The sequence below is a fragment of the Hydra vulgaris genome, chromosome 06 (genome assembly GCF_038396675.1).
Source record: "Hydra vulgaris chromosome 06, alternate assembly HydraT2T_AEP".
Lineage (NCBI taxonomy): Eukaryota > Metazoa > Cnidaria > Hydrozoa > Anthoathecata > Hydridae > Hydra > Hydra vulgaris.
Window position 1 is genome coordinate 21,373,464 of NC_088925.1, and position 13,281 is coordinate 21,386,744.

The following is a 13,281-nucleotide window of genomic DNA, read 5'->3' on the forward strand; positions in this document are numbered from 1 at the left end:
TTTTATATTTTTTATTTTTTTATTTTTTTTTTTGCATTATCCTTATGATAATCACTATAATATATATAGATAAATATATAGTAAAATATATACCTATTTATAGTAAAATATATAGATAGTACTTATTACATTACTCTATTTAATATTATTATTACTATTTATCACTATTATTATTACTATTTATTTTTATTTATTTTTTATTACTTATTATTATTATCATTATTATTATGCTATATTTATACCATCATAGGTCTTTACGCGTCATCAGTTTATAACTGTTTGTAAATGTCCCGCACGATTGTATATATATACAGTTATTATTAAAGTGAAAATATATTGATTTGATTTGATTTGATTTGATTTGATTTCATAACACCAAGCTCAATAAAGTGCATTTTATCAACAACTGTTCTATTTACACAAATAAAATTAGGTACTCTTACTTAATGTGAAATATTTAAAAACCCTTCAATTGCAATAAAGTCTTGAAAACTCACTTTGATATTGGAAAATAGATATGTTATCAACTCTTTCCCCTCGAGAAGAACACCGATGGCAGCCATTATAACAATTAAACTGCCTGGAATAGCAACATTTTAGAACAGATAGAGTCAGCAGCGTAGCAACCTAGGGGCTACGCAAGGCAGTGCCTCGGGGCCCTCAAGCTCAGAGGGCCCTCGAATCTTTACCAGAAATCGCGATCAAACTGAACTTTTGGAAATATCTCCCATTTTCAAAATAAATAAGACAGGTTGCAACTTGCAACCCCACTTTAATCATGACAACTCAACTTACTTTCTCCGCGCAGCGGCCTTGCTCGGCAAGGTTCGTGTTTCGGAGTTAAAGAGTTGAGAGAGGGTTGCACCACGAATAACAACTAAAAAATAAAAACACAAAAAAATGAGTAGCCTCCTCGACTGTAGTGGCCCCCCTCGGGCCTTGGGGAGGTGAATAATCTAAAAAAAAAAAAAAAAAAAAAAAAAAAAAACTCAGTTGAGAGAAATTCGAAAGTTATGGCTAGGAAATTCCCCTAAATTCTTTCTGTAGGATGTGCGTCTTTCTGTAGGATGTGTGATATGTGCGTCTTTCCCCAACGACACTTGTAGCGTATCAGTGTGTTTCTCTTTCCTTTTATTTTACTTTTAACTTCGTCAGTGAATATATTAATAATAATAATAAACTAAAGCCGACAATTCTTTTATCGCGCGTTAACGCACTTTTAATTTGTTGTTATTATTATTTTGAAAGTCCGTTCCCAGGAAAAAAAGTTCTATAGAATTTCCATAAACTTTTGAAACAAATAGCCTATAGAAATTCTGTAGAATTTTATAGAACTTCTATAAAATCTCTGTTAGTTTCTAAAGAAATTCCTAAAGAACTTTTTTTCCTACTTTTTTGTCTATAGAAAAAAAATTTATTAGCAATTTTTATAAAAATTAATAGACATTCTATAGAAATTTTATAAAAATTCTATAGAATTTCTATAGGCCATTTGTTTCAAAAGTTTATAGAAATTCTATAGAACTTTTTTTTCCTGGGTTGCTCATTGCTTCTGAATACACACACAAAACCTTGGGTGACCGAGACTGGGTCACTGCAGGCAGTGGGGTGTTAATCAGAAAGCCGCTGGCTGCTTCGGATGGGCATCATTGCGCGTTTTCACCAAGGAAAGCATTTGTTGTGAGCCTTTCAGAGCTGCAGTGCGTTGATTCTAAAACAAATTAAAATATTTAAAATTATTTGATTTTAAAATATTTAAAATTATTTTAGTTTATGTGATTATTAAATTGTCAAAAGATATGTTATTTCATATATTTATATCAAGTTTATTTATAAAAATTTCATTTATGTAAATAAAAAAGTTAATAACTATAGACAAAATAAGCTTTCTAAATTATTTTGTGCATAAATATACTTATTATTATTATATTATATAGTTATTATTATTATTATAATTAAACTTATTATTAATTATACAGTTGGAGATCATGTGAACAAGGATGATGTTTGCATGAAACACATAAGAGCGGAAGGTTTGGAGGAACCACAGACCTCTGCATTTTTCGAAAATGTATACGACAAATCTTCTTATGACTTGGGAAACTTCACGAACAAAATATTAGGTTATAACGACAAAACGTCAAATTCTTGATATGGGGCCTTTACAGCTTTCAGGATCTTTTAGAACAGACATCAACCAGAGCAATAGGTGCTTTTCAAAATTGTAATACGTTTCGTGTTCTAAATATGGTCCAGTTAATCGTTTTTGGTTGTATTATTCCAAAATACTAGACGCTGCCTAGTGTTAAACCTGCTGATTATTTGCTTCACAAAGGAATAATGTTTGGTGTAATGGAATTCGAGATTGGAAGCATTTATCAGAAAGAATTAAACAACACAGTTGTTCGCGCGGCCATCCGGAAACATGTGCTGTGTATGAATTTTGGAAAGAAACCGATACTAAAACTATCAACAAGGAACTTGAAAATGAAATTCGCAAAGAAGCATCATTTTGGAAAATGGTTCTTCAAAGATTATTCGATATTATACTTACCCTAGCAAAGAGTTCTTTGGCTTTGAGAGGATATCAAGAAGACTTAAGTCAGGAAGGATACTACGGAAATTTTCTGTCTTTTGTAGAGCTTGTAGCCCGATATGATCACTTTTTGCGGCAAGTTTTGGATATGCCAAAAGGTAATAAAAATTATTTCAAGGTTTTTTATCGTTTTATTTTGTTTATTAATATTAACTGTTTAATATCAGTACTTTTTCGAAATTGTATTTTCTTATGTTTTTAGGATCTACAAGATATCTGAGTGCAACAATTCATAATAAAATGGTTGAGAGCTTGGGAATCGAACTCGAAATCCATCTACTAGAACAAATTAGAGCAACACCGTTTTTTGCCATCATATTAGATACGACACAGGACAAATCGAAGGTAGATCAGCTAAGCATTGTTGTAAGGTATGCAGTAAAAAACAGATCGGAAAATGGACAGCCAATTGATATAGAAATAAAAGAAGTGTTTCTAGGCTTTTATGCAGCTATCAAACATGGCGCAGTAAATTTAGTCAACCAAGTGACGACATTATTTATTGACAAAAATATTGATTTAAAAAAATGTGTGCGGCAAGGCTACGATGGAGCCAGTGTGATGATTGGTGTGTATAATGGTGTACAAAAACATATTAAGGATATCCAGACTAACGCATGGTACGTACATTGTGCCACCCATAACTTGAATTTAGTGATAAATGATGCCATTAGAGGTTGCGTGGAAATATAGATTTTTCTTGCAACGTTGCAAGATTTGTATAACTTTTTCGGTAACAGAATCAAACGTTAAGATCTGCTGTCAAAATTCACTGGCGAATCGGACACCACTTTAAAAAAACTAAAACCGACTAGATGGTTAGTAGGGTCAATATGATATCTGCAATAAAACCTCGTTATTATCAAAGCATTATCAGAAATAGTTCTAAATACCCCTAATAAAGATGAACATAGTGAAGCAGAGAGATTAAAACAAAAATGCTAAATTTTGAGTTTGTGTTGCTTTGCGAATTCATGCACAGTGTATTGAACGACATCAATTATGCATCCAAAACGTTACAAAAATGCGACATCAATTTGGGCGAAGCGAGTAAAGTTTTAGCAGACACCAAAGCAAAGTTGCAAATTTATAGAAATGATTTCAAATTATTCAAGCGCAAAGCCAGTGAAACTGCAAGAAAATATGGTATTGATACCCATTTTCAATAAAAAAGGCAAAGAAAAATTAAATTTTTTTTTTTGATGAACTAGCTTCTGATCACCAATTTGATTTCCAAATCGAGAAAAATATTTAAATTTGAGATTTTGAAGTAATAACAGCAATGTTATTATTCTTTACAATTCTTGTCACTTCTGCAGCAGCTGAAAGTTCATTTAGCAAATTAAAAACAATAAAAAAACTATTCAAGAAATAAAATGGGTCAAACTCGACCCCGACATTTATCGCTAATAGCAATTGAAAACAAAATCGCATCAAGCATGGATTTAACTGCGGCCGTGGCGCAGTGGTTAGAGCGCTTGCTTTATAAGCATGAGATCCAGATTCGAAACGAGCTCTGGACAAATTTTCGCGTCACGGTAAGGAAGGAGGCGTGAACTTCCTGGTTAAATGCACTTCCGCGGTGCTCTGTGACAAGACCGTTAGAACTTCTTGGGGCACCTAAAATAAAAATTTAAAAAAAAAAAAAAAAAAAAACTTAAGTCATTTATACTTTTGCGAAAACTAAAGCAAGGAAAATTTTTTAAATATATTTGTTGTTTAGTCACTTGGTAGGCTCAACCTTTATATAATAAACCCTTGAATCTTCTCTACTTTGTTTTATTTTGCAAACACCAAGTATTAATTGTAATTTATGTTGTTACTGTTTAATATTTTTATTACCTGCGCTGCAGTGTACAGAGAAGAGCTTAAGTAGCTTAACATTTTTAAAGTATTTGTATATTTAATATTTTTATTTGATAAAACCTAATCTGTTTACATAGCATTAAAGCCCCATTTTTTCATTTGCCACAGGGCCCTAGGTTACCTAACTACGCCACTGGATAGAGTTTATATCAAAATCTGTGGTGCACAAAGCGCTTAACTTATTTCTAGGTATCTTATTTCTCTTCTGCCTATATAAATTTATAATTGTATATTGAGTGTATGCATATACTAATTGTAAATATTTAAATGATATAACCGATTAAAATATTATCAGAATCTTATAATTAGTGAACGGAAACTTTTGGCTTCGGCCGAAGTTTCGGCCGAAACCGAAACCGAAATTTCTGCTTTAACAATTTTTTTACTTTTCCTGTTTCGGCCGAAATTTCGGTTCAAACCGCAACCGAAATGAACCGAAACTTTTAAAAGATTTTTTTAAGTTTTAATATAGAGTGGGATCATGACAGTTTCCTAATTGTAATCGTTTGTTAGTAAATCAATTTTTAATTATAACAATTGTAAAAATTTTAATTGAAATCACGTTACATAATAGTTATAAGTTACTATTCTCAAATCATTCTTAAAATGAATTAACATTTAAGTAAAGCAACCCAAACCAATAGTTTCATCAAAAGTTTCTCAGTGCTAAATTTTACAATGGAAAATAATCGATAAAAAACTGGTTTATGGAATCATTTTACCGTGACAGTTAGTGATTTCAAATACGGAACTTGCAATTTGAAAATATCTCGTGGATCGCACAATCCAAAACTTCAATCACTTAGCAGACTTTCATCACATTTAAGAAGTGGTTTACTCTAAAAAATCTCTGAACTGAAAAAGCAATACAACTACCGGCAGTCCTATAAATCTCAAAAATTGATTCAAAATTTAAAGAAGATCTGAAGTTTATTGTGCGACCGTGGCGCAGTGGTTAGAGCGCTTGCCTTATAAGCAGGAGATCCAGGCTCAAAACGAGCTTTGGATATATTTTTTAAGGAAAAAAAGTTTCCTAGATTTATATTAGAAAACAACATTAAAAGCAAAGTTTGGTTTGGCAAAAGTAGCAAAGAGATTCCTTAGACCTCCACCAACATCTGCCGAAGTTAAAAGGTTGTTTTTAACTGCTAGAGAAATTCAAATGAAAGAAACAGACTTTTGTCAGACAACATGAAAAAATATGTATTTCGCAGAGAAAATACTTCAATTGTTACCTTTAATTATTGAAATGTCTTGACATATTAGAGTTTTTATCAATCTATGTTACATGATGATTGGCTAGATATATGTAAAATAGTTTTTTTTTGCTTTAATTCGGTGATCATAAAAGGTTCAGGGATTTTAAACATTCATTTTCAAATTTCGGCCGAAATTTCGGTTTCGGTTTCGGCCCAAATTTCGGTTTCGGTTTCGCCTACGGCTTCACTTAACCGAAATTTCGGTACTTTCGGTTTCGGCTCAAATTTCGGTTTCGGTCGATCACTACTTATAATCATTCAATTAATTCATTTTCTTTATTAGAATACTAGCATGAGTTACCCGGCGTTGCCCGGGCCAATATTTAAACTGGCTTACCTGATATCTGTACACAAAAATGGGCCCAAAAAATGGGCCCCCTGACCCCGGGGTTAGGGGGGCCTATTTTTGGGCCCCCTGACCCCGGGGTTAGGGGGGCCTATTTTTGGGCCCCCTGACCCCGGGGGTCGGGGTACGGGGTCAAAACCCAGCTAAGAACCTTCTCCCCCTCAAGGACTACCCCCATGCCAAATTTCATCGAGATCGGTCTGGCGGTTTGGATTTCTATAGAGAACAAACAAACACACACAAACACACATTGCCCTTTATATATATAGCTGGAGTTAACCGGCGTTGCCCGGGCCAATATTTAAACTGGCTTACCTGATATCTGTACACAAAAATGGGCCCAAAAATGGGCCCAAATAATGGGCCCTCCTGACCCCTGGGTCAGGAGGGCCTATTTTTGGGCCCCCTGACCCCGGGGGTCGGGGTACGGGGTCAAAACCCAGCTAAGAACCTTCTCCCCCTCGAGGACTACCCCCATGCCAAATTTCATCGAGATCGGTCCGGCGGTTTGGATTTCTATAGAGAACAAACAAACAAACACACACACACACATTGCCCTTTATATATATAGAAGATAGAAGATTAAAAAAAATATAATTTAATAACGGGTGATGCGGAAGTTATCGGACAAATCCTAATTTCATTATTTGAGCATAATAATTAGTTTTTGTGGTTTTATGCGTAGGCATAAACGTTCTATAAAATATAAACTTTTTTATTTGAAACACAATTATTTAAAATGAGGTTAAATGCAGCTGAACGAGAATCTTTTCGAAAGCGACTAAAAATGTTTTTTGTAAATAAACCTAATATAAAAAAAAAAAATCGTAAATCATTTTGAAAAGGAAGGATTTGCTCGAAGTACAATATATGATAACCTAAAAAGACTTGAAACTTTTCAATCGTTTTCTGATACAAAGCACCCTGGTCGTCCGACATCCAGGACTAGAGAAAAGAAAGCCGAATTAACGAGACTTGTCAACAATCGAAAAGGGGTCAGTCAGAGAAAAATAGGTATTAAATTCGGTGTAAATCAATCGGCAATTGGTCGTCTTTTAAAAAAAATCTATATTAAATATAGAAAACTTGAAAAGACTCCAAAATAAAACTACAAGAAATTGATTTAAACTTTTTACAGTCGCATATGAAAGGCGTCAGAACAAAATTGAGATCAATTGCAGATGGTGGTGTTCTTTCATATAAAAAATAATATATTTTTATTAAAAGGTAAATGCTTTATTTAAAAAAAATATAATAGTAGTTTGTTTTTTTATTTATAAACAAGTTATTGACGTTTTTATTTTGTCCGATGACTTCCGCATCACCCGTTAATGTGCAAATAAATTATAAAGATTATTACTTATTTTGCACATTAAAATGTAATACTATAGATACTATGATACTGTATAGTATAACATACACTATATAACTATTTATAATACTATATATACTATACATACAATGCTTTATAATACTATATGTTCTATAAATACAAAACTTTATGATATTACATACACTATATGAATATATATAATGTTACATATATTATACATACAATACTTTATCATACTATATATATATTATACATACAATACTGTGTAATAATACATATACTATATCACTATATATAACACTATATATACTATACATACAATACTGTCTAACACAATTTATGCTTTACACAGGGCCGACGAGAGCTTTTTTTTTTCAATTCACCTCCTGAAGGCTAAGAACCCTCTCTCAATTCTATAACTCCGAAACACGAACCTTGACGAACAAGGTCGCTGCGCGGAGAAACAAGTTGAGCGCGGTACTACCAGGAATGTGGTGGGAATCGAACTCGGAACCTCTCGCTTATGAAGCGAGCGCTCTACCACTACCCAACTGTGTACACTACACCACTACCGCATTTTTCGTGGAAAAGCAGCAATTAAGCGCCTCTATTGCTATGCATACTTTTAAAAGAAATTTAAATTAAAAGCACAGTAATGTTTTTAATTTAAATTCCTGCTTTTAAGTTATACGAGTTAATGACCGTGTTTTTATTTATAATACTGATTTTAACATCCATATTTTTCATGAAACGCATCTCGATTAAATTACACTTATGCAAAACGTTTGAGAGACACTGACAAAAGATTAAAAGATTAACAGATTAAAAGATTCTTCGAAATTAATATATAAAAATCTTCTTTTTACTTTTAAAATATCTTAAATAAAGTTGTCTTCTATTTCTTCTTCTATTTCACAAGCTTTTATGTTTACCGGTTTTTGATCTTTTAAACAGATGAAGGAGTTTCTAAAATAATCAGTTTTCACAATGCCAATTCTAGATGGATTTTGTTGAATAAAATCATTTGAAGGAGATGTTTAGAGATCTCATGGAAAAAATTGCATTTACAGGCTTATCATAATATTGCTATCATCGTTCATTTTGCTAAAAATCCAAGACGAGTTATTTGCTCATCATGGGTCAATATTTTAGGTTAAGTTAAAGCTACGGCTGTATGGGAGCAGTAATTTCCCGTGGTCATTTAATTTTCCGTAGTCATAACTAGTTTTCGGTGGCTATCTGAGCTAAGCGTCTGATGTTCGAAAGCTTGTAAAGCTTTCATCTAGCGGAAAACTGCAGCTAAAGAATAAAAAAGAAGTCCTATATTTTATCAATTTATTACAATAATTAATAAAACTTAGCATCAAAAAGTTTAATACTGATGAAAGAAAGCAACACTAAAACTTTCTGTGCTGACATTCAACGTTGCTGCAGCCAGAGTAGCATCATAAACATATTTTTAAACAGTGTCCTAATTTAAATTCCAGGAATATATAAGCCGCTGTCGTAAACTTGGCTGCAGAATTTTTATCATCGGTAATATATTACTTCAACTTTTAATAAATATTTTTTTCTAAGTACCAATCTTATTCTTACTGTTTCTGAAAACATAAAAGCATTTTTAAATATTGTTTATTAATGTTTACCGGCTCCGAGGCGTAACGTGCCGTTAACTATATAATTAACAAGGAATGTTAATATTCGATTCTAGATCTATAAAAAATTCGATTGTCTTATTCTATTCCGTTTTTATTCGATTACAGAGCGTGACACGCGTCAAACTATTAATAAAACAATTATAAAATCAGAGAAACGAAAATGAATTCGAATTCAAATTTAGGTTTTTTTTAAGTATAACCTAACTAACTTTATAAGTTATAATAAATGCTTAAATAACACAGGTCAACAAAAAAAAAATGTTTTCTGGTTCCGAGCAAACAATTTGTTTTTTGTATAGCATTTCTCATTTTGATTTCAATTATGCAACTCATTTTTTACCATCACGTCAAGTTGTAAAGATATTTAAGTTCAAATCTTAAGTATTTGGGGTAAAGTCCCTAATATTGTCGAAAAAAAAGTTATTCAAAAGTATGTCAACCTGGGTCTCAAAAGAAGCGTATTTTCATAAAGATTTTAAAAATGTTATTCATTTGTAATAGAAATAAGTATTTTTGTAATATTGCTGAATAACATTCTGTTGAAATTTTTTTAAGTTTTTAGCATTTTTTCACATAATTTTTTTGTTAAAAAAAATTTTAAAAAAAAAAGTTTATGTTTCCTAAAATCTCTATGAAAATACACTTCTTTTGAGACCCAGGTTGACATACTTTTGAATAACTTTTTTTTCGACAATATTAGGGACTTTACCCCAAATACTTAAGATTAATTAAGTGTAATTGCACTATATTTAATATTTAAATTATAACTTAATAAACTAAGTTTATTAAGTTATAATTTATTTTTTTATTATTTCAGTTTACAAAGTCAGTCGTTATATAAACTATTAAAATACAAATATATAAATATAGCAGACTAACAATATAAGCTAGGTTATCAAAAGAAGATCACAAGGATCTTGTCATCGGGACCTTATAAAATATAATAAAATATATAGTTTTTTTTACATCTTTTTTAATACTTTTTTTTATTTACAATAATTGTGAAGTGCAAGGTATTATGAAGAATACATATATATTAATCTTTTACACGAGTTAAACTGTAAATAATATAAACTAGCAAAATATTGTAAACAATATAAAATACAAAACGTAAAAAAAAAAAAAAAAAAAAAAGTTCACAAGTTAAGATAAAATAACAAGAAATTTAATTTTTTCAAGTGATTAGTGATACTGTAAAATGTTAGCTTGAGAAAGAATAAAATTATTTGCTTTGTTTTTAAAAAGATGAAGAGAATTAGTTAGATCAAAGTCAAAATTTGGCAAAACAAGTTTATTCCACAGGTGTGGCGCACGATAGGCAAGACAGAATTGATTAAAACTTGTGTGACAAAAAGGTTTTCCTAAAAAATTTATGTTTCTAAAAAATTTATGTTTTATGTTCGTATTTGTTGGTTGGTTTTAAATTGAAGAGATCTTTAAAGACTGGAGGAGATAGATTGTTTTTCCACATATAAACAAAACATAAAATTTTCAAGACGTTGAGTTCATATATATTTAAAATTCTCATTTCAATAAAGTAAGGTTTACAATGAGAAAAACGATCAGCAAAGTTAATTATGTGAATTGCCCGTTTCTGACAGCGATAAAGACGTTGTAGTTTACTTTTTTCAGTACTTCCCCAGGCAATATTTGCATAGTTTAAGTAACAATGAATAAATGAGAAATAGAATTGTCTTAAATTTATCTTATTGAGATAATTTCGAGCTTTGTATAAAACTCCAATGTTCTTAGAGACTTTAGAGCATATATAATTAATGTGTTGATTCTAAGTAATGTTCTCATCGAAATTTTTTTCTTAAGCGAATGAAAAAGTTTCCATTTAGTTTTTTCGGTGTTTAGTGTTAGTTTATTAGATTTGAACCAGTGGGATAAATGTTCAAGTTCTTTATTTGCTGTAGCAAAAAGTTCGTTAACATCAGTCTTAGAGACAAATAAATTAGTATCATCTGCGAACATGATGCTCATCAGATTAATTGCTTTATTTAGATCGTTAATATATAGATTAAAAAAAGGAGTGGTCCAATGATTGAACCTTGTGGAACCCCGCATGTTATATTTAGACAACTGTTTTGATAGCTGTCATTACCAATAACAAATTGTTTTCTATTCGATAAGTAACTTTTGAACCACCTTAACACTTGTTTATTTGTTCCATGGTATTTCAGCTTTTCAAGTAAAATGTGATGGTTGACCGTATCAATAGGCTTTCGATAGGTCAATAAAAATACCTAAAGTATATTTTGATTGTTCAAAAGATTTTGAGATTTCATTTACAAATTGGATGATGGCATGCTCCGTTGAGTTATCGTTTTTAAAACCAAACTGATTAGCGTATAGTAAGTTATTTTTGTCAAGATGTTTGTATACTCTGTTACACATAATTCTTTCTAAAACTTTCGAAAATATAGAAAGCACAGAGATGGGGCGATAGTTTGTTATTTTAGATTGATCGCCCTCTATATAAATAGGAGTCACTTTAGCAATTTTTAATTGCTCTGGAAAAATTCCTTGTTTAATTGATGCTCTAAATACTTTAAAGAGAACATCTTTTAATTGCTCGAAACAATCTATAATCACGTTTCCGTTTATTTCATCTGATCCACATGATTTATTCTTTTTAATAGATTTGAATGCCCTTTCAAGTTCTTCAGTTGATAAATCAGAGGACAACTCATCAGAGCATACGCACTTATCCAATGGCAATAAGAAATCACTAAATAAGGCTTTGGCATTAAGGATCTTAATTGATAGTTTAGGACCTATTTCAGTAAAAAATTTATTAAATTCATGTGATATTGCGTTTGGTTCAAATATAACAGTGTTATCAACTTTAATCATTTGTGGTAGAAAACCTAAGCATGATTTTTTTTTCCCAGTAATTTCCTTCATTATTTCCCAAATGCGCTTTGGGTTATTTTTAAATAATTTGTTAATTAATTCTGAATAATAATTTTTGTTTAAGTTTTTACAAATTTTGTAAATTTTTTCGTTTGCAGTTGTTTTTATTTTAAGAAAAGTTATATACAACTTTTGTTTGATTTTCGATGATTTTTTTTATCCCTTGCTAATCCAAGGAGAGTTCAAACTCTCAGGTTTTGCAATTATTTCGACAAAGGGAAAGTTAGCGTCATATACCGAATAAAAAGTTTTGAAAAAAGTTTCATATATGTCATTTGCATTATCATTAATGTTTATATTACTTCAATTTAGTAAAGATAGCTGGTCTTCGAATGAGTTAAAGTTTTTCTGATTAAAAATTCGTTTCTTTATTACTTTTTTTTGTCAATTTTTTTTCCTGTATAGGTGTTAATTGTAACGAAAATGGGGAAATGGTCTGTTATATCAGTTTTTAAAATACCCTTTCGCAAGTCGTTATTAAAAATATCTGTTGAAATAATGTTATCAGCTAGAGTCGCTGAGTTTTTTGTTACTATAGTAGGTCGATTGATGAGGGGGATTGATCCTGTTTCAAAAATTGCGTCATAAAAACATTTTACTTTGTAGTCATTATTATAAAGAAAACAATTCATATTAAAGTCCCCAAGTAAAATATTTTTTTTCTTTTACGCGTCGCCTTTTTTAATAATTTGTTGTAAAAACATGCTTAGGTTTTCGCTCACGCCACCAGATGGCCGGTAACAACAGCTAATCAATAGGTTTTTTGTTTTCGATTTCAATTGTTAAAACTTCTTTATCGCAGTCAGAAACGCTCAACTCGCTTCTAAGTGTAAGCCTTAATGTTTCAAGTGCGTAAATTAAAATTCCTCCACCTCGTTTGTTTGTTTGTCTCTCTAATGAAATTATGTTTAAGTGCGGGATTTGAAAAGCGCTATTTAGATCTTTTAAAGTTATCCAAGTTTCTGTTAGGCATATTATATTAAAAAGATTTTTTGTTTCTTCTAATAGATTTAAAAGTTTTTCAAAGTTACGATTTAAACTTCTTATGTTCAGGTGGAAAATTCTAATTTGATTAAAATTTTTTTCAATAACATTCTTAAAAAGAAACCCTTCTAATTCGCTCGGAAAAAGATACGAACAATCTGTAAAACGCTCAGAATAAAATTACTGTCGGGGTCTAAGTTTTCATCCAAGGAATAATTTTTTTCAAAGAAATTAAAAGCAAGAGATTCAAAATTATTTAATGCAGCCATGATTGTTTAAAATAAGCTCAAAAGATTTCCTTTTAAGAATGCGTGTGTTTC

At 30.9% G+C, this 13,281-nt stretch overlaps 1 protein-coding gene across 1 annotated transcript; it reads left to right on the forward strand.

The window, feature by feature from the left end:
* Positions 1-2,153: 2,153 nt before the first annotated feature.
* LOC136081273 (uncharacterized) lies at positions 2,154-5,657 on the forward strand. Its single transcript, XM_065798575.1, has 4 exons — positions 2,154-2,209; positions 2,336-2,694; positions 2,799-3,064; positions 5,511-5,657. Exons 1-4 carry the CDS (start codon positions 2,154-2,156, stop codon positions 5,655-5,657), a joined length of 828 nt encoding a protein of 275 aa, XP_065654647.1.
* The last annotated feature ends 7,624 nt before the right edge of the window (positions 5,658-13,281 follow it).

Excerpts from the sequence above, each read along its gene's own strand:
- LOC136081273 (XM_065798575.1), top strand. The coding sequence starts at position 2,154 with ATGGGGCCTTTACAGCTTTCAGGATCTTTTAGAACAGACATCAACCAG. Across the intron at positions 2,695-2,798 it reads AGTTTTGGATATGCCAAAAG|GATCTACAAGATATCTGAGT; the intron begins GTAATAAAAATT and ends TTATGTTTTTAG. Across the intron at positions 3,065-5,510 it reads CAGCTATCAAACATGGCGCA|AAAACAACATTAAAAGCAAA; the intron begins GTAAATTTAGTC and ends GATTTATATTAG.